The sequence below is a fragment of the Fringilla coelebs genome, assembly GCF_963513975.1.
Source record: "Fringilla coelebs genome assembly, chromosome: 19".
Taxonomy (NCBI): domain Eukaryota; kingdom Metazoa; phylum Chordata; class Aves; order Passeriformes; family Fringillidae; genus Fringilla; species Fringilla coelebs.
This window is the reverse complement of record NC_140045.1, coordinates 3,259,059-3,285,871: the sequence shown is the minus strand read 5'-3', so window position 1 is coordinate 3,285,871 and position 26,813 is coordinate 3,259,059. Positions and strand designations below refer to the sequence as shown.

The 26,813-nt window shown below is 46.3% G+C and overlaps 1 protein-coding gene across 1 annotated transcript in view; it reads right to left on the bottom strand.

Moving 5' to 3' along the window:
• The window catches only part of CACNG4 (calcium voltage-gated channel auxiliary subunit gamma 4), a gene marked incomplete at both ends in the record, with an annotated part of 39,936 nt that extends 19,819 nt beyond the window's left edge, over positions 1-20,117 (bottom strand). The window contains one exon of the mRNA XM_084218303.1: positions 19,895-20,117. Coding sequence (XP_084074429.1) covers positions 19,895-20,117 — 223 coding nt within the window. The remainder of the gene's footprint in view (positions 1-19,894) is intronic.
• Positions 20,118-26,813: the final 6,696 nt, after the last annotated feature.

Below are 26,813 nucleotides of genomic sequence, written 5' to 3'. Positions count from 1 at the left end.
CCCGCACCTCACATCTCCCTCCACCCCAGCCCCCTGCCCAGCTGAGGAGCCAGTGCTCCTTCCTGCCAGATGAAAATTAAAGCCACTGCCTGATGAAAATTAAAAGCCTTAAACTTCCTAATGCCCAGGACTGATTTAAATTATTACAGCTAACAAATGACCTAATACATAAAAATGGAGACAGCTACCAAATAGATCTGTTTAAATGAACACATGGAGAAGAGATTCCATTTGGCTCCTGCACCTGAAACTTCCTATTTCCTAATGCAAACTAAGCAGTGGACAAATAAAAATGAGGCTGCAAAACCAGCATGACCTCTTTAAGCTTTAATTATTCATGAGAACTGTTTTCTTCTCTGCTGAGATTCAGAGCAACACATTTGAGCAGGTTCCTCTCAGGTTTATGGGAGACGTACGTTCCTCGTTACACCAGCTAATAAATGCAACTAAACACAATGACCCAACAATATTTGTAGAAACAGCATTTGGGAAAATGTGTTTAATGAATCAGAAGAGCCTTAATCTAGTCAGTCTTGAAAAGCAAAACATATCATGCAAAATTACAATGCACCAAAGCACAGACTCATAAATATTTTATGGTCGAGATTTCTGAGTTTACTTTCAGCATTTCAGGATTGTGTTTTACTATGAAATGTCTCTACCTGCACTGGGGAAGGACAGTGGTGATGGGAGCTTTGAGCAATCCAATTTAGAATCCCAGAATTTCCTTTAAATAATGCATTTGAGAGTCCCAGCCCTTCCCATCATCAGGCACATCTGTAACCAGAAACGCTCGCTGCCTTCTGCTGTCCTGGGATGCCATGGAAGAAGCCAGGAATGTTTAGAGCTGGGAGGAGAAAACCAAAACGTTTTCCTTTTGCTGGGAAGGCTGAGCTTGGAAAGCAGGGGAGGGCCAGTCTGTCACCCCTTGGTGACACCTCCTGCCAGGGCCAGGCAGCAGCTCAGGGAACGCCGCCATGCCCAGGGGGAGAGTCACAGCTCCTCTCCCCTTCAGACACCTCGTCTGGCGTGGTGCAGAGCTGACAGCTCCTCATTTCCACCCAGTGCAGCCTCCCCTTCCTCTCAGGAGCCTGGGTGGGCTGTCTGGGGCCGGCTGCCCCCAGGGCAGCATCCCTGCAGACGGGCAGAGGCAGCCAAAGGGCAGCTCTCCAAAACCCGCTTCACGGGGCCGTGCTCTGGTACTTACTCAATCTTTACAACTCACTGAGATGCTGCCAATATATTTTTGCCAAGGAGACAAAAATACCTCTCTTCTTCCTACTCCCTCAGCCTATGAAAAATCTCAGTTGTGTGCGCGAAGAGACGCTCTGTGTGTGTGTGCATGTGGGAATATTTAGAGGGAGGAAAAATAGAGTTTCTGTTAACTTATTTTCCAGTTGAAAGTCTGCCTTGTAGCCAGGGGAGCACTGTTTTCATTGGTTCTAACTTTGGGCAAAAAAAGCCTTACTTTGTGCTGAGCAGAAATGGCAGTGAGGGAACTGGGAGCGAATCTTTTGACTTCTCCATGGTTCGTGTTCTCTGCTTGAGGATGGATGCCTGATGGCTTATAAATAATCTGGGGATTTATGGGTCAAACAGCCCTGTATGAGCAAAGCTGCCTTGCAAAGAAGAGAGGCATGATCCTTTCAGGGTGGTGGGGTTCAACTGCCCAGGGGTCTGAGAGGTTATTTCACATTTTAATTAAGACTCTTCCACCCAGCTGTGGTTTGAAATTCCAGCTTTGTTTTCTGAGTGGTTGGAGTCCTTTAAAGCCACCTGCCACAAAAAGGAGGGACTGGAGGCTTTTCCTAAGCTTCCCAGCAACTTTGCTCCAAAAAGGTGTACTCCTTTTCCCTCCTTCCCCTCCCTTTCCCCCCAGACCTTGCATGACTTCAAGGCATCAAATGTTAATGAAAGTTTGCCAGGCTCCAAGGGCTGTGAAATGGAAGTTAAAAATCCTGCACTATGGGATGGCTCTAAAAATACTCAGTCATGAAGCATCACCCAGCTCCAGCAGCTCTCCTGCACCCAGCAGCATGCAGCAGGGCTTTCTGGACAAAGTTTGCCCAGTGACTGTGGATTACTTCTGCTCTGCAGACTGGAATCACCGGGTTATGGCCAGCAAATACCTGCTGGGAGGGAGGATCTGCTGCACCAGTGAGCTCTGCTGCTGCTGCTGCCAGGGCAGGGCTGGGCTGGGCTCTCCTGCTCTGCTGACTCCTCCAGAGGGCTCAGAGATGGGATGTCCATCCCTGGGGATGGGCACAGCCCCAAAGAGCCCTGAGGGCTGCAAAGGGCAGGGCTGATGTCAGCCTGCTCACCAGGAGGCTCCAGCTCCTGACTCTGCCCTTCAGCGTCATTCCTTGTCCAGGGTGCTGGGGTTTGCAGGCTGAGCTTTGACTTTTTAGGCACAGCATCAGCTAAACTCCTCTGCAGACCTGCTCCTGCAGGAGTAGGAGAGCTGTGCACCCAAGAGACATCAGTGCTTTTCTGCAGCAGCTCCCCACAATCCTAGCAGACATAACCTACAAATGCTGGGGGGCTCCAGCAGGGGTATTGCCATCCCCTTGCGCTTTAATGCGGTTTTTCTTGGATTTTTTTTTTACTAACAGTGTTCTCATGAGTGAGAACCTGGGAGCTGCTTTTCCCACACCTTTCCCAAAGTCCTTTCTCCCCATGAAGCAGAGGAGGAGCCTGAGCTCTGTGGCTTGGATGGAGATTTGAAGCCCAATCCCAGCGCGGTGTGTGAGCTGTTCCCATCACAGGAGGAGCCAGGGAGGCTGTGACAGCTGCACCTCTGAGTCACACAGCCTGATGAGCCCCTGCTCCCAGGGGACAGCACTTTGCCTTTGGCCTCCAGTGACTCCAAACCATGGCTCAGAGCTCAGCAAGAGGTCTGGACCCCAAACTCTGGCTGCTCCCTGATGACCCCTGCCAGGGACACTCAGCGTGCAGGGGCACAAGGTGGGGTACATGATCCAGGTGGGTGCAGAAAGTTCTGTGTCCCCAGGCCTGGCCACACTCCAGCCCTGTGTGAACACATTGCACAGGCTCAAATTGCTATTTTTGAGCCAGTCACTAGAAATAATTCATGTATGTGCAAGTTAAGATTCTGCTTAAAAATCTGCCTCAGAAACTTAAAACCTGAGACATCTACAGAAGCAGATGCTGAATTTTCTTTTACAAGGTTCTTTCCAGCTGTTATGGTAAGCTTAGAACCTCATCCTGCATTTCTTCACTTTAAGGTCTTTTTTCATTCAAATACCTCCAATTTTAGTTCTGGCAGGAGCAGGGGCAGGTGCAAGTGTTGTGAAGAATCTGCCCCTTTTACTGGACTAGATAAAGTCGTGCACCAATCACTGAGATCCATTATAGTCCTTAAAAAGAAAGTTCAAGTCATAAATATTCGACTTTTAAGGACTCAAAAATCAATTTCTGCCTATGTCATTAATTTATTTGATGGTATGGATCAGGTTTTGGAAAGCTCAAGGTGCAGGTTTGTGTTAACTGCAAGCAACAGTGCAAAAGGAAAATGCTTTTTTATCCATATGAGTTTCTGTAAAGTGTGTTCTATCCTTAGGAGAGTAAATATAACACATAAAAAATATGTAATCATTTAAACTTTGCAGGAAAAGAGGCAGGAGTGATGGGAACCTTTGAAATGATAAATGTATGGATTTATTTCACTGCCACTGTGGGGTTTTAAATTAGTTTTATTTTTCTTTTATTTCTCCTTGCCGACAAGCAGGGCTGCACTGCTCTGCAGATCTAATGTTTACAGATAAGGAAATATGGAAGGTCAAAAATTCTATTCTTAGTTATTCTTGTATAAGGTAATCTCCTTGTGCTGGTGACAATGCAGAGTGATCTCATGTCGCCATGGGTACCTGAATCATTCCTGTCTAACAGCAACATTCTCCATTCCCAGCCCCTCCCCTCGAGTTCTTACGTGGAAAACCCAAAGATATCTCCAAGAAAAGCTTCGTGTGTGATGCAAATGATGGACTGGAGCAAACACTTCCCTTTGAGACAGCGCCCTTGCCTCCCTCATGCACAGCTGGGGTGATGAATTACTTTGCATTTGACTGTGACCAGGAAGAATTTTGCCAGGAATGCAGGCTGAATCCAAAGTGCTACCAGTGTTCATTTAATCCCTGCAAACAAACACCAGAACTGATAAATTCAGAAGGGTAACTTTGTCCCCGTGGCAGCAGGGGATGCACAGCAAACTGAGCTGAAATCCAGATTTTGGGGGGCAGAAGTGACACCAGCATCTGCCCATGGCAGGGATGAGGCAGGGGAGAACAGAAGTGTGGTGAAAAGAAGATGAAAAAAACACCAGAAAAAAATTAATTATGTCTTGCCATGTCTCTGTAGGTTCAGCTCAGTGCTCTAATACCCACAGGATGTAGCTTTCCTTGGCTGTTCTGGAACATCTAAAGGGAAGAAAAGAAACCAAAGAGGAAGCAAAGGGGGCCTTGGTGGTGACAGGGCTCCAACTCTTTGAATGCCAGCTCTTCTCCCTGCTGCAGCATGGAAGCTTTTGGTCTCTGCTTTGAGCCAATGTGGATGGATCAGGCACATGAAAGACCAGCAGCAGCAGCTCCTGGAGGCTGCAGCAGGGCTGTGGATCAGGACTTCTGCCTTTTCCTACAGCAATGGAAGGGACTGAAGTCTAAATCTGGGTCTTTGTGCTCACAGTCTTGATATGAGCTTATTCTAAAGGGAAAAAAGAAACCCACAACAAGAAGAAAAAGAATTCTCTCTGGGAAGGGGGACTGAACAGTGTGAGCTGCACATTCTTCTGAACATCAGGATTCCTTTTTTACTGAACCATTTCTGACCTCAGCAGCGTGCAGCAGGCAGGAAAACCAGGTTGGACTTGCAGCTTCTGGTGACAGAATAGAGGAAATCAGATAAACCAGCTTGTACCTACCACCTTGCTGTGAATTAGGGCTGTCCTTGTGTTTCACTTTAGTACAATCAATTTTCAGAATAAAAGCCTTTCTTCTACACGGCCAAGGGGTTTAATTCAACCCTGTAATAAATGGCTGGCTAACAATGGGCCAAACTCAGCTTGGATGTTGCTCTAGTTAATTAAGAAGAGTAGCATCAGGGCTAAATTTGGCAAGGAGTGTGAAGTGACTGCCTTCAGAGGCAGGGAAGAAAAACCCTTGCTTAGCTCACTGCACCCAGCTCTTCAAATGCAAATTAACCTGTCAACATCTGCATGCAGCCACCCAGGACAGCTGCAAAAAGGAGCATCCTGCACCCAAAGGAAGGGCTGGGAATGTTTAGTTCCAAACAGCTATTTTCTAAAATAATTTCTAGTAAATAAGAATACATTTAAAGTGGTAAACTGAGCATCTGCTGCATGAAATGAATGGAGGACAGCATGTGAAAAGAAACATATGTCAAGTATGCACTTCAGATGCATTGACTACTTGCCTCCAAAACACAGAGAATTTAAACATATTTGCAGCAAACACACACACAAAAAAAATTTTGCCTCTGCAACCCAAAGAAAAGGCTCAAATAACAGCACAAGTTCAGCTTGGCCATACCTTGCCTTTCCCACGGTGGAAGGGAGCAGTTTGTTGGCTTTCAGCTGCTGCCTGGCTCCTTTTCCTCAGGCACCTGTCAGGAATGCCGAGCCCAGGCAGCTTTTGTTTGGAGCAAACAATGTCCCTCTACCAGTACATTTAAAAACCCAGAAACCAAGGCACTGCTGCAGCCAAATCCAGCAGATTTGCTTCACTGGAGGGAAGACAGAAAAACACCCCTGTGCCTTTTCCAGGTGCCCTGCCTGCAGTGGAGGAGATGGGGACATCCTGCCGGGGATGTTCGCGGAGCCGCTCCGGCGCTGGAAGGGCTCTGCTGGTGACTCAATCTCTGCCTCCAGTGCCCTGCAACTCAGGGAAATTGCATTTCAATATTTCCTTCAGCCCATTATCCTCAGACAAAATCTCTGCTGACTTAACTGAAGCTCTTACTTGCAAAACAAGTACAGGGCAAGGCCCCTTCAGAGGAGGAGAGGTTGGATTCCGGCTCTACAGGGGGAAACTCATCCTTGTGGGAATATTTTTCAGCATCACAGGGCATGGGATGAACTCTGATGTCCCCTTTGTTTGGTCAGGGGAATGAAGAACCTCTGTTCCAAAGCTGGGAGAGGTGTGCTGTCTTTCTGTCTGTCTGTCTGTCTGCTGAGGCTTTGCTAAGGGTTTGGTTCTGCAGCAGTAATCTCGTGGTGCAGCCATCTCCTGTGGTCCCCTCGGGAGGGAGGGGAAACAAGCCATGAGCAGCTTTTGCAGAAACTGCTTTGCTATGATAATGTGGTGTAATTAAACAGGACTCAAAAATCCCAGATTTATAAAAACCCATGGCTTGTACCAACAATTTTACTCATCTGTGGGTTTTTAGGCTGGATCAGGGCTGAGCAAAGAGATCGTGAGTAAAAGATCTTTGACTCAGTTGATGCAGTTGGTCCTGTTCACCCTGGCATGTTGTAGCATCTTAATAACACAATTAAGAAGAAAAAAAAAAGAGAGAAAAACCTCTGGAAGATCTAGAAACCTACTGGTTCTCAAGGAGAACCTCAAAATGGAGGAATCTCTTCCTGTCCCTCCTTTGCTCGGGTTTGCTTCATTATTTTTTTCCCTCTGATCCTGGAAGTTACATTTCCAGGAGCGAGGAGCTGCCATTGTACTGGCACTGAACTGCCAGGGCCCAGCAGTGGGGCTGGGGCTGCATCCCCTTGGCTTGCAGGGCAGCTATTGAGAGCGTGTCCACATGGCAACAGCAGTGCTGCTCCAAGAATTTCATTTCCACGGTGCCCCTGGAATCTTCCCTGCCTTGACATCTTCATTGTTCCACAGAGAAATAAAAAATAAAAATCCACGGGTAGGGTAAATGCAGTGCAAAATACAGAACACCCCAGGACGGGGTTACCTAATGGTTAATTTAGAAAGGAACATATCATTAAAAACGTATGAAGGTGGCTACATATTGATGCTGGATAAATATTTAAAGGGATGCCTCTCGTAAGGGCAGAGTTCCAAGCTACACCTAAAATAACGTGTGTGAAAGAAAATTAAAAGAATATTTCACCATTTGGACTTGTTTAATCTGCCTTGGAAAGGCTTTTTATGCCCAGCTACTGAACATTAGTATGGGAAAGGAAATCAGAGAGAACTCTTTTCTGGTGTAATTCTACCAAAGTCAGCAGAGTTAAACTGAAGATGATTTTTCTGGCCTTTTAAATAGAGTGTAATTTTCTCCATGGGTAGTTATTAAATGCTATTGAGAGAGACTGCGGCTGCTGTTGGAAGGGCTTTCTGGAGAGGTCACTCTGTCCCATGTGAACAGCACCAGTGAAAAACCAGGAGCTTTGTAGGTTTTACAACTTGAAGAGTTCCTGGAGGCTCTAACTCCACCACACGTCACTGCCTGACCCAAAGCTAAGAGCACACATCTATTCTGAGTTGAGATATCCTGGCTTGACATCCACTCCTACATCACAAGAATTCTGCCTGTAGAAATTGCTTAAAATATTGGAGGGGGCATTGCAAAAGATATTTGTGTGGACATTTGGTCCATCTCTGTCAGGGAGGACATATTCCTTAAATACACTTTCCGAGGCTCAGCTGCTCAGTCTTGACATTTTGGGGCTGTTGGGGTTTGTGTGCTTTTCACCAGCTCTCCTAAGCCCTGGCTGAGGTGGCCATTCCCTGTCCTTGTCATTTGGGACCCAGGTTCCTGCAGCCTTGTCTGCACATGGACCAGTTTGAAGGGTGCAAAAATGCCCAAAAAGTACCTCCAGCATGGACACAAGGCTGAGTAAGTCCTAGACTAAAAGGTTCCTGTTTTGGGGGGCATTGGGAAGATGTCAGGATCTCCCAAAAGGCAGCTGAAGGATTTGGGTCTCCTGTGGATGGCTCTGTCCCCCACACGGAGTGCTGAGCCAGGTGCCCAAAGTGTGGGGTTGGGCAGGAGCCAAATGGGTTTTCTTCCTGCCTGCACAGCTGAGGACTCTGCCCTCTCTTGCAGAAATTAAGCTCAATCCTCAGGCAAGGCAGCAGCAAAATTTGGATCATAAATCAAGATAAATCTTGGTTTTAATGGGGGGCAGAACCCAGAGAATTATTTAGCCATTTTACAAAAAGCCTAACATCCTCTTGGGATGAAATGGGAACACATGAGACCTCATAATTTATATATGTATTAACTTCCCACTGGTGAAATTAAAATGCAAAATAGTGTCTCTAAACAAAACTGTGAAGCTCTGTCCCTCGAGAGAGTTAAAAATGAAATGGGCAAAGCATCTCCCACAGGATCTATTCTTACCCTTGTAGGACTTTGGGCTGGATGGTAGGTATTTTCTTTCTCACAGCCACAATGCTGAGCTCCAAGAAAGGATTTGTCTGTGCAATACAGTGAAGCCCAGCAATAATTACCCATTGTGCTCTGTGATGAGCCATCCCTTTGGTTCTTCAGTAACCCGTGCACCTGGACTTTAACTAAAACCAAATAATATGCACAGAAAACATTTTTATGTAAGAGGAGGTGAACATCACTAAAAATCAGAGAGCCTTTGTATGGCATGCCAAACTGCTGAAGCGAAAAAATGTCTTCAGTGAAAGGGCTCAGATGTGAGCATGTTTCAGTGCACAGCTCCAGGAAAAACTCTGATAATAAATGTGAGCTTGTTATCGTTGCTTTTCAGTGGGAAGTAAAGCCGGAAGCAGGGTCGTGCTGGCTAATTGAAGCTTACATTTCCATTCAAGCACTGCATTTTAATTATAAACTGGTGACACAAGTGTCACTTAGTTCCTACCCTGTTTTAAGTGTGCACACGTATAAAAAATATTTTCGGTTATTAATTTATTCTTGTGATCATATTCATTATCCTGCATTATGTCTACCAGGCACGTGTCTAATGACATGTTTGATACACGCTAATTCTTATGCCTCTTTTAATACTGAGCTTACACAGACATTTTAGGCTGAGCACGGTGCCAGTTGGCCACCAAAACAGGTGCACATTAATGCTATAAAATCAGCATTAGGAGCTGTGTACCCATATTCTGGCCAGCTGCAAGCACTTGCCCAGCCCTTCTGGGGCACAGCAGTCATGCCAGAAAATGGGATAACCTGTGGGAGAAGCTGCATCTAGTGCTGATGCCTGGAGATGCTGATGGTGAGGTCCTGCTGCCCAGGTCTGGCCCTGATCCTGGACCAGGGTCCAGCTCTGGCGTGGGAGCTGAGCGTGCTGGCTCTTTGTGCGGCCAAAGCCCAGGGTTAATGCTTAAAATTCAGGTGGAAAATTTCTGGCCTGTTTTTCCTTCCCTATGGGGTTTTTGTGCCGTGCCCAAAGAAGGTCTCCAGCTAGAACGCTGCCATTTATACACAGAAATTAAAATAAAATGAGCAAAAAGGTCACTGGGAAATGGCTACCAAGAGACACCAAGTAAGTCATTAAAAACTCAGAGCAGGAGCACAAGTGAAAACAAGGGAAATATCCCTAGAAAGCAAATTATGAAGGTAAACCTCTTTCAAAGGCATGGATGGAACAGGATAGCTGTGTTTTTCCCCTCTTAATTTGATACCAAACTATAAAGAGGATTCTGTTTTAATAAGCGCAACCATAGCGAGACGCTGCAAATGAATTGTTCGAAGGGCTGTAATTAGAAGTGGTGCTGTGAGCATCATTCCTAAATGCTACATGGTTTACTTCAGGTCCTGCATCTTTAAGGATCCCAAAGCACCTCGGAACTCTGTCAGCGCTAAAGGCAAGGACAAGAGCACAGCAAAACGTGCAGAGCCAAGGAGAAAAGCTTCCCATCCTCTGGAGCAAACCACGGGATGTTTCACCTCACAGTGAGCAGGTACTGGCATAGTCTTGGATAAGTATCTTTTGAAACACTCAAGTAACTTAAAAACAAAATGAAATTTGGCTGACTCTCAGTGCAATGTAAGCTTGGATAGAGGTCGGAAGCCTCACCCGTTGGAGAGTCTGCTCACTGTCCTGGAGAATCCTTTGTCTACAGACAGAAATGTGTTTTCACAGTGGGCAGAGCTGGGGGGATGTGGACCAGCTCTGATCCAAACACAAGGTGAGAACATCCAAGCAGCTCCAAGCATGAGCCAAGAAACTCAGCCCCTTGCTATGTTCATTGGCTTGGGTTCAGTGTGCAGAGGGGATTCGGACTGGGGCTGTCTGTGTCCTACTGCTCCATCTGGAAGGGGTCAGTCTGTCTGCAAAGAGCCCTCTGGTGACCCCCAAACCACTGTCATGGCAAATAACTGAGCCCTGCAGGCTGGCAGAAGGACCCAACCGGTTTGGGTTAGCAACTCGTTTGTAAGAAACATTTCCAAACTGTGACTGAGCTCCCAGATTTAATAACTGATGTTTTATCATGTTTAGGAGAGCTCTGCTTGATACTGACATTTTCCAACAGCTCCCCTAATAAAACCCAGTTGAAATAGTCCTGAGCTCCAGCTGTACAGAATAACCTGCCTTCAGTCAGGCGTACATCAGGTGGCAGAATGGGAACAGGGGATGTTAAACCTGGGAGGAAGCAGAGTCTGGGGCTCTCCCTCTGCAGTGGAAATCAAATTCCTGAAGTTTTGGTAGTTCACAGCTGCCTGCAAATCACCTTCCCACACTCAGCAGAGCCATATCTGGAGTTTAACAATCCATTTTGGGCTGTTGGCTTCACTGGCTCCAGTAACAGGGCTCTGTTCAGTGAATTTGAGAGATTCAACCCTGTTCACAATCCCCGTGGATGAAAATGTGATGTGACAATGCAACTTGCTGTTTCATCATCTGGCTAAAACCAATCCAACACACAAAGAAACCAAGTCTAGCGAATTTTGCATTAAAATATATGCATTATGTAAAGGAGCATTGCTATGGCTTACTTGAATTTAGAATATCCACTGGACAAAGATGATTAAAGCCCACTACTGCCATTAGTGAGTCATGCACGGAGGAGTATCACAAACTTTCATATCTGGGTACCTTTGAAAGCTCAGCCTAAATAGTCACAAGGTCTTCCAGCATTGAGAGTTCGTTATTTCATCTGCTTGCAGGCAGTTGAATGCTGGGGGCTGAACTCTAAAAAACCCCAACAGCACGACAATTCTTCCAACACAATCATCCAGTGCCTTGCTATCAGCCATCACTGATAGCCAGCGAGCTGTGAGATAGGTGTGCACAGCTCTGATAGGTGTTTGCTATAAGTTACAGTTTAGATTTGATTACATTTAGGCAATGTTCCTCTGGCAAGATCCTATTTCAAGTCATAATTGCAACATGCCATGGTTTCTTTTTAATGCCTTGCAGCACCAAGAGATAAACTGTGCCTCTGGGATGCAAGGAAGACAATAACAGCCCCAGTGTTATTGAATGCTATATATTTGGACAGGAGAAAACATCCAGTCATCCATATTCCACACAAAACTGCATCATTTAAAAAGTGTAAATGGGAGACAACTGATCTGAAACCCCGGTAGAGAATTGGCAGCGACTTAAAAATGGTTTTTAACTTAATCTGAAAAAAAAAAACCCTGGCAGCTAAACAAGGGTGCTAATGCCTGCCTGAGCTGGGTCCCTCTCCCACTCGAGCAGGGGATGTTCAGTGCTTCTGAATATCTCAGAAACATTTGGCATTATCAAGCTAACAGGACTGGCTAAGTGAGAAACATTCAAAGGGCACAACTAAGTGGCACAATTCCAAAACAGCAATTAAAAGGCGGAATGCTTGAAAAAGAACAATAAAAGAGGTTAATTTGTATCAGGGCTTGGCAATTGGTACAGGAAATACTGTAATTCCATAACGTGCTCTCCCTTCACCCATCTCTTCATACCATGACTGTGTGTTTATAATCTATCATTCCTTCATGGATTACATTTGACAAGAAATGACTCAATTCAATTGAAGACGAATTTACAGGGTTATTTGTTAAGTAGGCAGGAGCCTGGATAAACCCTGGGAAACAAGTAAAACAGGCAGAGAAAAAGAGAACCCAGACTCTATCTTCATAAGTGATTACATGTTTTTCATTGGCAGAATGACACAGAGATGGTCAAGAGTTAAGAAGAGTAATTAAAAAAATCTTAATTTTCTACCTAGGGCAGTATCTACTTATTTTCTAGAGAAGGACTCAGGCATTGTCATCGAAGAGCTAATTTCAGAGGTATCTCTTTAGCAGAAGGAAGGTTACAACATTTTGGCAAGGGGAGGAAAAAAGAGGAAGAGAACAAAGATGTTGAGATGACAGGATGCCACGGGAAGGAGGAGGAAGAGGGGCTGCACTATCTGCCAGGCTAAATCAAGAACTGCTCCAACACTTCCACTGCATTTGACTCCCAGCATGCAACAACTGGCAAAAATGCCCCCAGCTCTGAAGGGAAATCTAGCAAAGTCTGTCTAGGCTGGGCTATCCATCCTGCAGGCAGCTTGCCCGGAGGCTGGCTATTTTGAGATAGTAGAATGGCTGCTTGTCATTAATATTATGATAAATCTCAATATAGAGAAAGCTTCAAATGTTGCTGTGGTCCCCAGCACCTCTGTGTGCCCCTCAAAAGAGAGAAAAAAATACAAGCTGAAGTCCAGGACAGAGCCACCTTCCATGTTAAAATGTTGAAGATAAAATGACCTGATGTACTTTGGGAGTGGAGACAAATAAGTAAGGGAAAGAACTATCTGGGAGTAGAAGAGGGAGGACAAAATATCCTGCAGTTTAACTGATCAAAACCCACTGAAAAAGTGAGAGGCTTCAGAACAAGGCAGAAAAAACCATGAAGTCATGCCCAGCACTGGTGCTGTCTGCTGCAAACACCCTTTTGTTCTGAAGTCATAAATGTGTATCAGCCTCTCAGACATATGGGCAGTTGTGCATTTATCCTGTTTATTTTACTACTCCTGTACATACTGCCTTGCCATCTGTTGGGAAGAATTTGGATGCTGAACCATAAGTCTGAGACATAATAAATACCAGTAAACAGAAATCTAAAACGAAGATAAGCACCAAGTAATGTTTGGAAGCAGGATGAGTTTTTCAGTTTGATAGTTTGATTTATTTCCTGAGATGAGTTTTGGCTCAGAAAAGAAGGACCAGCAGGAAAAGGTCCAATTGAAGGGACAAATCTGCGATCCCTTCTCTTATATTGGCTTCATATTGGCATAACTCCACCGCCTTCCTAGAAAGCAGTTAACTTTATGTAGGTGGAGAATCAGACTTAATCCTGTCCCTCAAGGAAGACATGCTTAAACACCAAATATTGCATGTATAAAACATAAGTTGCAAGCAGAACACTTCAAGCCCAGTGCAAGCCGTGTTCCTGCATCTTCCCCGAGCTGGGCAGCCCTCTCGCCGTGTCCCAGTTTCTCCACATCTTCGTTTCCATTTTATTATTAGAATGAGAGGGAGGTGGGTGGAAAGGAAGCACAGTTATCCCTCCTAGTCAGGGCCAGGAAGATAAAGCAACTGGCCCCAGATCAAGCAGGAAATCTACCAAAGCCCAGAGTCACAAGCCCATTATCATCATCCTCCTCCTCCTTCCTCTCCGTTTTCAGTTTGGGGATACAGAAATTCTACAGAAATTGCTGCTCTTTAGCACATAAACCACAGAGACGCCAACTAAATATCTGGGAGCTGAGAGGTGTTAATAACAGACTTCAGATTACACTCAGTACCTAAGTACTCCTGCCTCCTCAAAGGAATTAGAGATGAGATAAAAGCACTTGCTTCTCTTCCTAATATTTGTTCTCTTTTTGCTCTGTTTCTGCAAAAATGCACAAGACTACAGGATGGAGACATCAGGTACACTCCCCTTCCCCTGAGTTTTTTTATGAGGTGTTTTGTACCTGGCAAGACTGACTGAAGCTACAGGTGGGACAGCACGAGCTGAGCAGAGGTGACACTGTGTGACCCAGCAAATGGGACAGGGTGTACTGGAGGAATAATCACTGGGCTGAAATTTCACTGGAGCAAAAAAAAATACTTTGCTGTATTGACTTGTTTTACCAGTTTACACTGGTGAGGGTCAGTAGAGCTTCCAGAAGGAAGGGCAAGCCCTGGGAGTATCTAAAAAGAGCAATAAAAGCCCATTAAAGGTAACAGCTGCTGGACAAAGCCCAAAAACTGCATGACATCATTGCAAAGGTCCCCACAAACCCCAAAATGAGTTACTATGGCTCTGACAGATCCTACCACAAATGCCATCTGTCAAGTCCTCAGAACATGCAGTGTATCTATATACAGAATAAAACAGAAACTGCAGCACAACACAGCCACGAGGATCCTGTTTGTACAACCCAACGCCTCCTTGACTCTTCACAAAACATTTCTGAAACCTCCCCAGAACAATCCTGAAACCCAGGTGAGATTAATATCCTCCACATTGCATCCTGCACAGTAAAAAAGAGCTTTACAGCTGGATTACAAATGTGCTTTCATTGGTTTGCAGCCTTGGGGGAGCATCACTAATGCACACAGAGTCCCTGGGATCTAAGTTTTGCACTGGGATATCTGACATGCTGAGAGCCACGGAGGAAAAACCAAAACCTTCGTGTAGCCTGATAGCTCCCTACTGGCTACAGAGTAGATCTAGCTCAAGAAAGCAAATTAATTCATTAAAGTGACATATATTCAGTCAATTAGCTTCAGATCCTTGTTTCATAGGGCAGGGAAGAATGGATGTTTTGTGACATCAATAAGATCATTTGAGAGCCTCTGTATAAATGTTCAAAGAAGTGCATTGAGGAGACACATGCTTTTTTTTTTTTTTTTTCATTTGAGAATAGATAATACCTTAACCCATCTTCTGCTGGCAGATCCTCAAGCACCAAATTTCTCAGTATTTTTAAGTATTTTATACAATGGACAATATTTCAAAGGGATTGAGCTCTGTGTCCATAAAGGCAGCTCCAAATTCAGAAACTCTAACAAATTGAATGCTCCTGAAAAAAAAATAAAATTAACTTAAAAAAGTCACTCCATCAGTTGCCAGCAAAACTGCTCTGGTTCAGCCAGGGTAGCAAAGCTGACACTGGAGTGCTAAGAATTGCTCTTAAAAGCAGTGAGTAAAGCACATGGACTTCTCAAGAGCGTGTGTTTTACCAAGGCAATGGAGATCATGAGCAGGATGTATGGAATGAAAGGATGCAAACATGGTCTGCATCTCAGCAGAATCCTTCACTGATGGGCTTATGTTTGTGTTGAAAGATTTCATGTGTTGAAAGCTCACTCTTCCAGAGTGCAATAATACATATATATTGTCCTAGAAGCAGATTACAGCATCACAAAATAAGTTTTTCAGAGCAGAGACACCCATTTGGGTATTGTCCATTGGTGACCACTTTTCTTTCACAGTGTGAGCACAGGCTCATGTGCCTGCACAGACTGAGGACAGCAACCACCTCTTAATGTGCCTGTGGACACAACCTCCAAGGAGGTCATGTCTGATCTTAGAGGGGTTTAACATTTGCCCTACACCAAATAACACTTCGGCCACAGCTTTGGAATAAAAAGTCTTCATTGTATTCACAAACAGTGGTGGTGCTGGAGCTTCATAGCTGTGCTTGGAGAATACTAAGGAATATTTATTCTTTTTGGATGAGCCATGAATTTGCAGTATTGATGGACAGCAGCCTGCCTTTATTTGCTTGCCTCAAACGTCGGTATAAGCATTTTTATTTTGTTTTCAGGAGTCTCCATGGAAGCGGCGCATGCGGGTGCCGCAGTTCCCGTGTTTGTGTGCATTCATCCAAGCTGGAAGACTTGCAAATAATTGTGCAAATGTGCATTTGTGCAAGTTTTCAAAACCATAAATGATTTACTCGATCCTTCCTCCCCATTATAAATGTTCCAGGAAGGACACGTGGGCCCACGTGAATTAAATAGCCAATTGCACCACTTGAAAAGTAAATGGCAAACAGGGAATACTAAAAGCAGCAGACACAATGGGTTCAAAGAGATTCATGTGCTGAAGTGTTTAATAAAATACTCTTTGAATAAATTTAAATTACAAGTACATTACTTGATTTCCTATCTTGATGTCACAGAGCCTGCAGAGCGCTCTATTGTGAGCTGTCCTATTAACTTCAGCACGATTGTTCACCGAGATAAGCAGTTCAGTGGATAAAGTGGTGTTTTTAACATTGTTTTTTCCTAGGCAAATGTTTTAATCAGATCCTCCTCGTGAGTAAGACCAGGCTTAGGAAGCTGTGCTGCACATTTCCCATAGGAACAGGGGCTGCTGGGAAGTCAGAGAGGTTTAATCTCTGGGATTAGGCTGACCACAGAGTGGTTTCTCACAGGACACAGCACCTGCTGGGTTTGCAAGACCTGCTCTGCACCCAGGGACCCAGAGGTGCTGGCAGCTACCACGGCTTGAGTGTGGGACAGAACAGCAGGCACCCAAAATGGGGCTGGTTTGCTCTCCTTGTGAGTTTGTGGCCTGGGGTGCAGGTCTCAGGTGGATTGGCCGTCAGAACCTCCCTGCTCTGGTGACATTTTAACTTCAGCTGCTGAGGTCGCAGCTCTTGTGACTGTCTTGGGCCCAGAAAACAAAACCACAGCTTTGCCAGGGAGCCCTGGGCCATCTTCAGAGGCTCAGCCACTTCTGCTCCTCACATCCACACCAGGAATTATTTCACTTTCCCACCAAAGTCAATTACCTTGGATAAAACTTTTAAAAATCTGCGCAGAAACGGCGCAATTATTTAAAATCCACTCAATGAACCTCCTACCTCCACCTCTGACAAACACACTCAAAGAACAAAATTGGGATTAGACAGGCAAGAGTTTGAGTGATGGATCATTAACGCTGCCTCTTGAGTGACTAAGCTCCATAGTAGTATCAACTACTAGTGCTGAAACATGATTTCATCCCTGCAGCTCCAAACAAAGATCATATGCTTGATCCCTAAGCTGCAGCACTCCAATTACGACGCCAATTTGTTGTAAAATATTGTTTCAAAGAAAAAAACAGGAAAACATTGAGGAGCAGCTGATAATTGAATTATGAGGTTATCCTTTTACATCCTGTTTCGGCAGTTTTGTTTGAAATCTTGGGACTTGGGCTACAGAACAGGTGATTGTTCATAATCCAGCATACAGGTTAATTGATAGAGCTCAGATACATTTTACTGGGAAATTTCAATTGACCTGAAATTTGCTCAGCAAAATGCTTTATGTATGTCAAAAGCAATTTCAGAGGCTGTTAAAGGCATTTTCAGCTTCTGCACATTTGTGTCTCAGATTTGTCTTTTTGACATAAGAGTGAAATGGCAATAAAGACCATTGAAATAAATTAAAGAGGTTTTTACAATTATTTCTCCAAAACACCAGAAGATTTTTAAAAATAGGTTTGAATACAGACCAGTTAAACACATATAAAAATCCATAACTGAAGCTATTTTCCTGCTATGTATCTCCTCAGAATTGCAATATTACCTTTAGATTACTAAAAGACTCAGCCACTTCAAATGAGCAAGGCTCTGAAATGGTCAAGGGAGTGTTGTTTTAAATCAGCTTCTAGAAATGGTTTTATTATTTTATAAAACAAAGGAATGGTTCCATGTTGAAATCCAAGTCCCATGGCATGGTTTAAAACATGAATAATTTACTGTATCTATAGATTTTATCTTACAAAACAGAACATACTGAAAAAGGAGGAGAGAATGTAGTCTTTGCTCCTCAGCTCTGTGAACAGATGACAGCTTTCTCAAATTGGGCATTCTTAGCACATATTTGACAACTTTAAAAATTGTAACTTTATAATTTGATTATGAGCATTTGAATTTTGAGCAGAACAGCTCCCTTGCTGTCAGATTGATGTGTCCCATGAAACGCCTTTTTATCCCCCAAACTGATGGGGGTTTGAGCTTCACTGGCACACACTCCTGGGTGCAAGTGTTCAGAATCCCCTGGTGGGTGCCAGGAGGGCACCACTGCTGCCCAGTGATGCAGCCAGGCTGGAGCTCGGCCCTGGTGCCTCAACACTGCCCGTTGCCCACAGCTCCCCTGACTGCTGCTCTCCTGAACAAAGTTCTGACTCAAGCCCTGGTGAAACCAAGGAGAAATCCCACCAGTTTCAGTCAAAGCTGCACTTCCCTTCTGTGAATGGTGTTAACTGGGAGACCACACAGAAATCCTGACATTGGGAAGCTCAGGGATTTTTCCCAGAGGTGACAGGTCCAGCCTAGCTGAACAAGCTCAGCAACTCCTGCAAGATACAAACTTATTTTCCATGAAAAACGGAGGCTGAAGACACTTAGAACAAGCTCAATGAAGATCACGAGATTCAGTTCAAGTGGAGGATGCTCAGCATCTCTCAAGCAAACTCAGGAGCTCTCAGATGCAAGCCCTCATTTTCCAGGTGCCATAAAAGCCCATGCTGAGTGTTAGATTTCCTTTAAGAGTCATAAAGCCAAGCATTGCTATGACCCATAAACCTTCACATTTCAATAATTCTTTCTCTCTTTAGCATCTAAAAATATTTCCTTTTCCTACAGCTCTTCTATGTATGCCTACTATTACTAGGTAGCAAATCTGGTATTTTAAGAGAAAAATCATGTTACACTGTAGCCTTAAATCATTAGCTGTAGGAGAAGATGAGAACAGACGTGAGAATGAGGTGTTTTCTACCACGCCACAGTCTGTTCTGGGGAGAAAAAAAAACCCATCTAAACACAGCTGCGACTCTGAACCGGAGCTGGGCTCGTCTGGGCTGAGCCGTCTGTCAGTTGGAATAAAGCACAAAGCCGGCTTTGCGAAGTTCCCGTGTGCGGAGCCGCGCTGATGGAACGAGGCGCGCTCAGCCCGCCCGCCGAGCGCGTCCCTGCGGGGAGCGGGGCTCCGGTGCCCCCAGCCCCGAGCTCGCCACAAGTCCCCAGCCCCCTCTGCCCTCCCTTTCCCCCACACGCTCCTCCAGCACCACGGAGGCTCTGCCGGCCGTTCTCAGAGGGAACGGACCAGCAGGTGAGGGGCTTCAGAGCCGCCGTGGCCACGGCCCCGCTGCCACGGTGTCCCTCCTTTCCCGGGGATGCGCCGCTTTCCCACGGCCGGAGCCCCGCGCCCTCGGCTGACAGATGTGCTTTCCCAGCTGGGCTTTGCGACCTGCTCTGCCAAATGCTCGAACACCCATGTGCTTCTTTGTCCCCGCAGTTACCGCCGCGCCTTCTCCACAACTCCATTTTCAGAGCGGGAGCCACATGCTCGGCCTCTGCGGGGAGCGGGGTCCTGCTGCCCAGCTCAGCCCTACAACACCCATCTTTTTATTGTTCCCACCCTTCAGCCTGACCCTGGGGCTGTATCGAGGAACCCCGAGTCCACGCTGAAGCACCTGAGCGCTGGCAACACCCCCTCCACCCGAGCTCCCGGTGTCTCTGTCTGAGGGCAGACTGGGAGGAACTGGAGTTCCCGCTGTCCTGCCCGAGAGCCGTGTTTGAGCTCCAAAGCTCCTAAAGCCAAAGTCCCGGTGGGAGGGGGGAGAGGGGGGACCCAGTCCCGAAGCCTGCAGGGCTCAGGTACGCCCCGAAGCACCCAAAGCCCCGACCCCGCCAGGAGCCCCCCGAAGCCCCGGCGATGGTCGCGGAGCGAGGTCGCCCCCCTGGGCAGCGCTCCCCTGGGCAGCGCTCCGCATCCCGCCGCCGGTTCCCATGGCAATGTCGGAGATGCCGGTTGCCACGGTAACGCCATCCTCCTCCTCGGCCGTGTCCGAGGCAGCGGCGCGGCTCCGGCCCCGGCTCCGGCGGGGCTCAGCCCGGCGGCTCCGGCTCCAGCTCCTGCCGGGCTCTGCCCGGGCGCTGCCCGGCGGCTCCGGGAGCGCAGCCGGGTCCCCCCGGGGAAGTTGCTCGCCCCCTCCCCGGCGCGGCCCCGGTACCTTCGAGGCAGCAGATCCTCCAGAGCCCCGAGTGCGTGAGATCGCCCCGCGCCCGCCGCGGCGGCCCCTGCGCCTCGTCCGTCGTGATGTTGGTGCCGTTGCAGATGTGGGCGCTGGAGTAGAGCCAGTAGTCGGTGCCGATGGCGATGGCCATGAGGCTGAAGGCTGCGAAGGCGCCCACCGTGGTCAGCAGCATCTGGACGCCACGGTCACACCACACCATGGTGCTTCATAGTCCCCGCACGGGCGCGGGGGGCCGCACGACACCGCCCGGCAGCCGCCGCGCCCGCGGGAGGCTCCGAGTCACGGGGCGGGGGGCGGGCCGGGCGGGGGGAGCCGCTGCCGCCGCCGCGGGGCCGGGCTCCGCCGCCGGCCGCGCCCCCGCGCACCGCCCCGGCCGCGCAGGCACCGGCCACGGGCGGAGGGAGGCGGGCGGGGACGGAGGCAGGCGGAGAGGGAGGGAGGCGCGGCCCGGCCGTGGGCACCGGAGGCGCGGAGCCTCCCGACCCCCGACGTGACGCCGCCCCGCCGGGGAGAGCCCGGCCCCGGCCCCCGGTGCGCGCTCGCCGAGCATCGCTCCGGTCCTTTGGTCTGAGCGGGCTCTGCCGCGTCTGACGGGTTCCGTCCCGGGAAGCGCTCGAGGCCGGTTGGACGGGGCTTGGAGCTACCTGGTCTAATGGAAGGAGGTGGGCTTTAAGGTCCCTTCCAACCCAAACCATTGTGTCGTTCTATGAAATTCACAGGGGATGAGGGTGTGAGTGTGAACCAGGTTGACTTTCCACCCTGCAGTGCTCCAGGATCTGTCTGGAGAGCAAGGAGGTCTTGCCCACTCTAGAGGTGCAAAGCTCTGCACCTTCACTGCTCTTTCTCGGGTGGGTTCTGCACACCTTCCTTCTGCTGCATGGGCTGCCCTGGAAATCACCGTGGAAACGGTGCCAAACACGGTGGGGATGGGGCGTTGCAATTCCAAGAAGATGCCCACATTGGCAGGGAGCTGCAGCAGAGCCATCAAGGGGGTTTAGCCATGATTTCCTCCTGCAGCCTCACTCCGCGATTAATTACCCGAGCAGGTTGTAGGCAAGTGTTTGGGTTGCTGGTTTGCTCCTGTTTGGAAGGGTGTGGAGACAATTCAGCACCTGAAAATATTTTCCCATGGAAAACCAAGGGGAGAAATATCTACACCATTTTTGTCGCGCTATCTTGTCTTCCACCCCTCACTCTCATCACCGCGAGTTGACAAGTCGGTCCTGCCTCCACCTCATGCAAGTGACAAGCCAGATGAATGGGAAGGCTTCCTGATCAGCTAATGCATTTGTGTGGAGGGAACGTGGCAGCACACCAGTTTTATGTATATGAATTAGGGAGTGGGAGGACAAGAGCTACAAACCTCGAGAAATACAGTGCTCTTGCCGAGCAGTGCGTGGATGGCTGCAGGTGCTTGTGTGACTCCAATGCTCAGCATACCAACGCAGAGAGGCTTTTCAGCTGCTCGTCCATTTCAGGAAAAAAAAAAATCTGGGAGAACAAAAAGCAAATACAAATTAAAAGCTGGTCTTTATTTCGCAGAGACCTCGGCGAATTGCTCAGACATGAAGCCCATAAACATAGAACAGCTCCAAAGTCAGATGCTTGGTTTAAAAATGTAAATTATGCTTTTCTTTTCAGTTGTGGTTTGTAGGTGTATCAGTGCTTTTGCAAAAATCACCTTCTAAATGAATGTCTCCATTAGGGATGGAAGAATGAAATCAGGTAAACTCAAAAGCAGAGTGCAAGCTCGTTCTGAAAAACTGGATCGAGCATTTAAGTTCAATGAGGTTCAACAAACTTCTCATTTGAAATATATGTACCTCTGGGCTTTGGGGGTTTGGACAGAGGGGGGAAATGAGATACTGAAACAGCAGCAGAGAAGCTATTTCCATAGCTTTTTAAACCTATTGAGCCCTAATTAATATTATTTATTTGTATTACAGTATTTGTATTGCTGGGAGAGACATTTATGGCTGGAGCAGGGGGAGGGCTGGGTGGGCTGTGCCCAGAGCAGGGATGGCACTGAAATGTCCTCCTTGAGCACTCCCAGTCCAGATGTGCCACAGGACACGGGGAGGGTGGTGGCTGTTCTGGTGGGCTCTCAGCAGCACACACAGCACCAGGGTTTCCATGGGCTCAGGGCCACCAGCCCTGCAGCAATGCTCCTATTGACTGGGCAAGGTAACAGCACATTAACAGCATTTATTAATAAAATATCTTGCTCCTCTTCCTCCCCCTCCCAGTTTTGCAAAGAAGACATCTGTTTCTGTTTCTCCTGCCCTGAGAGAAATAACTTGGGCTCCTGAAGGGTTACAGAGCGGCATCCAAGGCAGGCAATCATTTTCTGCCCAAGCTATCTTCTTTAGTTTAAAAATGTTCTCTGTTCTTTTGAAATGCATGAAGTAGATTGTGGGAGAGCTAATATTATATTCCACTACAGAAAGCTGGTGGAGTATTTTACATTGATGTCTGGCTCTAGTGATTTTCTAAGGATTTTGAATTCATTAAATCCAACCATTGAATAATCTCCATTCGTGGCGGAAGGAAGGCAAAAGTGCTTATGCTCTTCAACAGCAGAAAAGCGTGTAGTCTTTTCTTAAACACAAAATCTCTCTGACCCACTGCATGCAGCACAGGTTGCCCACCGTGCCACCTTTGATTTGCAGGCTTTGCTTATGATACAGCCTTATAAAACTGCCATTGAATGTAGCAGCAGAGAGCCTTGGCAGGGTGTTTTGCACTGCAGTAGCCTCCTCCGTCCTCAATCAGAATTAAGATCCAATTGTTCCAAGCTCAGACCAGAGGCAGAAGCTCAGGACAATAAGAAGAGAAAGCCCCACAGCGTCTCCCTGTAATTCAGCACGACAACGTGCAAGGACAAGAGTCCAAACCCAGAAATAATTTTTACCCTGGAGAAACAGAATCTTGAAACAGAATTGTTTTGATTCCTTGACGTTGATGTTCAAAGCTTTAAATGAAATCTTGTGCCTGATCTTTTTATTTCTGAACTGAATAACAGTTACTTTGGAGACAAAACTTTGGCTTTAACTGAATTCAGTGAGAGCTGTCACTAATAAAATCCTGCCCCAGAGACACCACTGATATCAGAAGAAAACTGCAAGATGTTACCATTTAGCATTACTGCTGCTAAGTGTCAAACATATTGAGTTTAACAGATTAGGCTTTCTTATTTTTTTTTTTTTAATCTATCATCTAGAAAAATAACACTAGCATTTCACCGAAAGAAACTTTTGGAAATTGCTCAAGAAGAACTCGAGAGAGTTCTTTCTCAGAATGAAAATAATCACTTCAATTAAATAAGGCTTTTGATGTAGATACAGTCTAACCATCATCAAAGCCTGGAACAGATATTTCATCCTCCCTTGTTCTTTCTCAGCTTTTAGCTCTGTGCATGTGAGAATGAATTTTAGCATCTAGGAATGTCCTAAAACATTAAGGACGTCTATATAATTGGTTATTGTCATCTTCTGTGGGCCTTGATGTCTTTCCTATCTAATTTGATGCTGATATTGGGGAAAAAAAAATCTTTAACAACCTCCTCCAGATTATGCTGTGTATGGAGAACTGGATGTTTCATCCATTTTGTACAGTGTTGGATAATCTCCTTTTATCCCCAGGGCAGTAGTGGGATTTGGTTAAACCACCAGCTCAGCAGCAGAGGACCTTGGAAGACCCTGGGAAGTGGCAGAGGGTGTCAGTGGGTCACAGGTATGTGTAAGAAGGAGTACTACTAAAATTGTTCCTGGAACTGTTATTTCCATGCACTTTGGGTCAGATGTTGCAGATTACTGTGATATCCACTGAACTGCCTTAGGGGATCCTTGCAGAGCTGGATCCAAAGGATCAATCTCACACATTCTGCAGTGAAACAAAGGTGGAATTCACTCACATTTAGTGGATCCCCAGACCCAGCTATTCCTTTTATCACAATTCATCATAAATTGCAAGGACATTGTGCCTTTCACCTCTGAGGACCCTGCTCTGTGCAGAGGGCCTTCTTTCTGCAGCAAGGCTGGCAGACAAGTCGCCATCACATTTCAGAGTGCTCACTCTAGGAAAAGGTGAGCTTGAGTTTAATTTGAGGCATTATAAGGCTGGATTTCTTTTTTAGTCCTTTCAAAGAGCATCTGGAGTAAGGGCAAAGAGTTTCAGATTGTCCTTCAGAGCTGAACAAATGGTCATCTTAAAGGAAAAATATTGTCATTCCTTGACACTTTAGGGACAACAGCTTGGCCTAGATTCTATTATTCCTTTTAATATATTAAATATTCCTTGGCTTAGTCATGGGAATCAAAGCAACACAACTGCTTTCTAATAAATAAAATGTGCTCAGGAGCAACTCTGAAGCTTTCCAGATAACTGCATTTTGAGTTTGCCAGGAAGCCAGATGCTGCTATTGGAAAAGTAGCTGCTATGGTTTGTCATCCGAGCCTAGAAATTGATACCCAAGAATGATATGGTGAGGCAGACTCGATGACAGCACTGCTCTTTCTATAAATAATCTGAAGAAAACTTTTTTCATTAAAAAAAAAGAAATGTTTTTTGTTAGAGACTTGCACAGCAAACCAGAAAATTAAAAAGGATAGGCATGCTGTGTTTGAATAGGGCCAACAAAAGAACATGATATACGCAATTTCTAGAAGAATATATAGCAGCTCTCACACATTTTTACACTACATAGGCTCTATTTTTCCCAAAATACCAATAGTTATGAAACTCATTATCTTTTTGACAATGGAGAAATGGAATATTATTCCTTTACTGGTTTGATCATGTCAAATGTCAAAGCAAATTATGAATGCTTGTCCTTCAAACACTCAGCCCTCCTGGTAAGATATTTAATATCAATAGCATTCACATCCAGCCACAGAACAAACTAATATTGCACATGTCTCACAGACCTAAAGCTCACTGTGCCTGTTGCCTGCCATGCAGTTCCATGTCTCAAGTCCTTCCTCCTGTTCCTGTCCTCAGCATGGGGAAATTCATTGCAGGGCCAAATGGCACATTAAAAATCGCCTGGAGAAGGAGTTAAATCCATGAGCAGGGGTTATTTGTGAATTTAAAGTGTTAAAAAGAGAATGGGAGAAAGAGCAAGTGGTTAATAGGGGTTTTGATTTTCATCATACTGCAAAAGCTTTGGAGAGGAATGTCCTGATGAGATGTTGTGGGAGTTTCTAGCACAAGAAACCTGCTCAGAGGTCAGTGAAAAAAATCATAATCTTTTCAGTGTTGGACAAACAGATGTGCTGAGTGAGGGTTAACCCAGACAAGACACTGCTGGAACAAGCTGTGTTCATTCTCAGGGCAACATCCAGAAGGAAATACAAATTCTCCTTGGGAATACAGTACAGTGATGGGGAGGGTGGAGAAAAGGAAAAATTCTGTGAGATTCTTTCATTTCACCCATTATGAGCCACCTCTAAGGAATAATTCTGCACCTGTTTGTGCTGTACAAACACACCCAGAGCTGCTCCACACAACCCTACAGGAACTGCAGCCAGGCTGGGAGGTGGGGCAGGCAATGGGATGTCCTGTTCCCCATGGAAGAGGGAGGGAGATGTCCTGGTGATGGATGGCATTTCCAAGGGCTCTCCTGAGCCCACAATGCCTGTGCTCATCCTGCCAGCACTCCTGGGCACCAGCTCCTGATCAAACACAGCAACATTAGTCTCTTAAATGGCCTTTAGAAAATAAATATATAAATCCTCTTTGGAGCAAATGCTCCCTGTCAGACCCAAGGGGGGAAGGTGCATAGGGTGGCATGGCTGGAGTCACAGGAGGGTAAAAAATGAGGCAATCTGGTGGAGAGCTCCTTGCCTCTGGAGCACTGCATCACACACAGCCCCAGAAGGGGCAGGAGAATTTCTCCTGGCCGGTGAAAGGGAAATTGCTGCACTCGGGTTGCTTTTAAACCTGAAAAAAGGGGCTTCAATGGAAGCGTCTTAGGAGGAGGATTGAGCAAAACAGGTTTTTAGGATAAGTCTTAAATACTTAAATCAATCATGATAACTTGCTGCACTGAATTTATCTCCTAAGCTGCCTAAAGTAAATTCCTCAGATCTGTCTGAATAATTTGGAGCTGATAATGCAGCATTTGAGTAGGAAGGCTGTTGGCCACTGAAAGGATTTTCTCATTAGAATTTCAGCCGATTATTCACCAGAGAAATGGTCTTTCAGGAGCACACTCCAGCAGCTCCCCTGGAAAAGTTTTATAAACACTCAGCCTGCTAAAAAATGAAATTGGAAGGTGAAATTACAGCTAGTTATTACTTCTGGGAGGTCAGGGGTGGAACAAGCAGTCACAAGTGGGTTTATCTACTCTTCCCTGTGCTCTGGCTTTTTTATTCTACACAAGACCAGGAAATCCTTTTGGATCATCTGGAGCTGCAGCCTCTGAGCACGAGTTATCAGAAACATGGTCTTGGTCAGATGTTTGTAACAGGGGTTCTGAAGAGTTTTTTTCCATAGAATCACACTTGGAGATGGATGTTGAACCAGGGAGCCAGGGCTTTGCTGGGAGGTTCCTAGCTGGACTGAGCTTACCTACACAGAGAGGCTTTAAGCCTGTCCCAAGCATTTCTCATTCCATTGCTCTTCTCCACTTTCAATGCAATTATTTTTCCAGATAGAGAAATCAGTGAGTGAGGGGAGGTGGGAGGTGAAAAACAGGGGAACTCAAGGGGAAGTTTTGCCAAGAGGAAGAAAAGAACTTGAAACCCAATTCCAATTAACGGGTTAATTGAGTCGGTATAAATGCTGGAAGAATCCTTTCACCTCTTCCTCATTTAGCAACTGTACATGGAGTGGCAGAAACACCTTTCCAGGGACCATTATGTGCCAGAAGCAGTGAGAAGAAGAGAAAGAAAAG